At 45.9% G+C, this 3,143-nt stretch overlaps 1 protein-coding gene across 1 annotated transcript in view; it reads right to left on the bottom strand.

Annotated features, from left to right (window-relative positions):
* LOC113409288 (E3 ubiquitin-protein ligase HACE1-like) overlaps positions 1-3,074 on the bottom strand; it is a 6,304-nt gene extending 3,230 nt beyond the window's left edge. The window contains exon 1 of the mRNA XM_026663034.2: positions 2,882-3,074. Coding sequence (XP_026518819.1) covers positions 2,882-2,957 — 76 coding nt within the window. The 5' untranslated portion in view covers positions 2,958-3,074. The remainder of the gene's footprint in view (positions 1-2,881) is intronic.
* Positions 3,075-3,143: the final 69 nt, after the last annotated feature.

Raw genomic sequence — 3,143 nt, 5'->3', positions numbered from 1 at the left:
CTCCACCAGATGCTTCAGGTGCCCAAAATGACGCACCAGTGCTATTAAGGAGGGGCACGTGACTGCTCTTGCAGCTTCCCTTTGCTTCCCAATCGGAAGTCTTTTTTTTTTTTTTTTTTGCAGGGAAGCAAAGAAATCTGCAGGGGACATTAATTCCGCATACGTGCAGTGGTACAGAATTCCCCCAGGAGTATTGGAATATTATTGTTTTAAAAAGTTAATTCTTTTAAGAAAATGTAAACAAAACAAAACCCAAAACATTTTATTGCAATACCTAAACTGATTCTTGATATACTATACGATATGAAGGAATCAAAATATTCAGCATTAACAAAAGAATATAAATAGAAACAGGTGAATTAGTATGAAATATACTTTATAAATGCTTTTTCTCTAGTAATTTTAAACTTGGCTCAGAAACTTAAGACTGGTCTTACTCCATATACAGTTTGTGCCAATTTAGAAACAGACAGAGCAATTAAATCTGCACAACCTCTCTTAAGCATCTTTATACCAGTGTAACTGCTTCCATACTAGATGGTTGGGCGGATTTAACTGTGACAATTAACCAATATAGTTAAATCACTATAAAAACTGTGCATAGACAAGCTCTTAGAAAGGGTGGTTTAGGGTTGGTTTTGTGAAGTTTTTGGTAACTCCAGGCCTTAAGAGGAATTAGTAAACAAAGTCCTATTTATTCAAAGAACAGGTACAGCACAAAGAAGAGAGAAATCTTTTCTTTACTTAGCTAAATAATGAAACTTACGATGTGACTCTTATTTGTCCATGAAATTAACCTTTTTATTCAACCTTGTGCAGAGTGATATACGCTTGAAGACAAAGAGTATATATATTTTAAACTCCGTTTAGTCCTGCACAGCCAACACAACTAAGAGTGAATGAGCTGGATTCTCTTCCATTTTGCATATCAGCAACAGAACTTGTTTACTATTGAAGATTTTGGGGATGTTCTAGTATCACTAAGGGCATAATTTTCCCTGAAGAACCATTACTACTAGTGATGATGCTGGAGATGAAAACGCAATTTGACTCAAAGCCCTGGTTGAGTTTGCAGGGCTGTCAGTTACAAAAAAACAAAACACTGATTTACTTGTAAAGTGTGAATATTTTGTAACAAAATTAAGCAATGAACAAAGCCCTACAATGTCTTTTTTTTTTTTTAAATTAAGGAGTGACAAGTCAGAGTAGACACAAAGCCTTGTGTTAAAACTGTTTAAAGAGATATTTGCCTACTCATTACTGATGAGTAGAAGTCTTTTTCCTGCCAAGTTGAGGGGGCCTAAGCCATTAGCTTCTGAGAATTAAAGCTTTCATTTAAAAATGAAGTTTCTATCCATTACAGATTACAACAACCTTCTAAACATGAAGAGATAGCATCTTCCTGAGTCTGCAGATGTAAAAAACTCATGCCTCTGCACAGATTTCCCAAACAGCTGCAGAATGAAAATAAGGGCTTATCTGCACACAGACACTGCATCAGTTTAACATAACCAGGTTTAAATCAGTACAACTTTTGCACCTGAACTCTTTTATATCAGTCTATAACTGACCCAAAGAAGGGCTCTTTGTAACCTTGAAAGCTTGTCTCTCTCATCAACAGAAGTTGGTTCAAGAAAAAAATATTACCTCACATATCTTGTCTCTCTAATGCCTATGACAAACCCAACTAAGACAACATTGCATAGAACTGTTTATGTCAATTCAGAGAGCACCTGTGTATTGTCCACGCAAAGTTGCAACAGTTTAACAAAGTCAGTATAATTGAAGGTTATATGATTTGATGTCAGTACAACTTCCTGTTTAGACCAAGCCTAAAAGGATTATTCAGTTTTTACTGCTGCTCTTCAGAAGCTAGAGGTTAACTCCTTTCCCCCTCAGTATTATTTATTTGTTTTACCATAGTAACTAAAAGCATGAGGGAAGACCCCCCCCCCCCCAGAGTAGCCAGGATGCTTGAGGCAGGGCGAGGGGGAGGAAGAGGAAAAGAAATTCTTCCTCCCTTCCAGTAGGAAAAGAGAGGAATGGAGAGCCACTAGCCAGAGAACAGTGTAAAACAAGCCCATTAGTAGGGTCCAGGGACAGTACCTCAGTAAGGATGTCCAAACTACAAGCACTACAGTGCCACAGCTATGCCACTGTCGTGCTTGTAGTGTAGACAGCAAGGGAAGGGTTTTTTTCACTGCTGTAGTAAATCCATCCCCTCAAGAGGTGCCTGCTAGGTCAACAGAAGAATTGTTCTAGCCACTTAGTGGTATCCACCCTGGGTCAACTGAACTACATCTTTTTTTCACACCCCTGAGCAACGTAGCTAAATTAACCTACATTTTAGGTGCGGACCAGGTTTCAGAATCCCAGTCATCCTTCCCATGCCCAAAAGCAGCCTGGTGGGGCCAAAACTGGACTTCTCACTGGACTCTGCCCTGGTCCTGGCTCGCGATCCCAAGCTATTGCCCATAGGGGCATCGAGTCCTAGATTGATACCCGAGGTGGCAGGACACGTCCCAAGTTTTTCCAAGAAGTTGGCACAGGCATCATGGCCGGCAGGCCTCTCCTGACTGATGTCGACGTGCCAGGAGAAGCCAGTCCCCGGAGCAAGCCGGGCTGCGGTGAGAGGCGCCGCAGGGAAACGCCCGCCGGTGTCTCCCGCCCCGGCGCAGATGCGGGGGCTGCCAGGCGGGGGTTGCGGGGTTGTAAATCTCTGTACTCGGAAGCGGGGCAGGCCCCGGGGCCAGCTGCTGCAGCGAGTCACCCCGCGCTGGGAGCCGCCGGCGGGGGAACGCAGCTCCCGCTGCTGAGCGGCCACGGGCGCCCCTCGCCGGGGGTTGGCGCTGGACCGAGGGACCCCCCGCGCCCCTCTTACCCTCGGGCAGCTCCACGGTGCGAGCGCGGCGCAGGGACCTGGTGAGACGGTTGAGCTGTTCCATGGCTCTCTCCATCCTCGGGGGGGCCCCGCTCCGCCCAGAGCCGCTGACCCGCCTCAGCCCATCGCGGCGCCGGTTGCGTGCGGCCAGAGCGGAGCCCACGGCCCTCTGCGCAGGCTCACACCCACACGGTCCCAGAGCCGCGGCGCATGCGCGCTCCTACGCGCGTGCCCACCAGCGGAAGGGCGCCTCATTGAAGTG

The sequence above is a fragment of the Terrapene carolina genome, unplaced genomic scaffold, assembly GCF_002925995.2.
Source record: "Terrapene carolina triunguis isolate 2854851 unplaced genomic scaffold, T_m_triunguis-2.0 Scaffold31963, whole genome shotgun sequence".
NCBI lineage: Eukaryota > Metazoa > Chordata > Testudines > Emydidae > Terrapene > Terrapene triunguis.
This window is presented reverse-complemented; position numbering and strand designations above follow the sequence as displayed.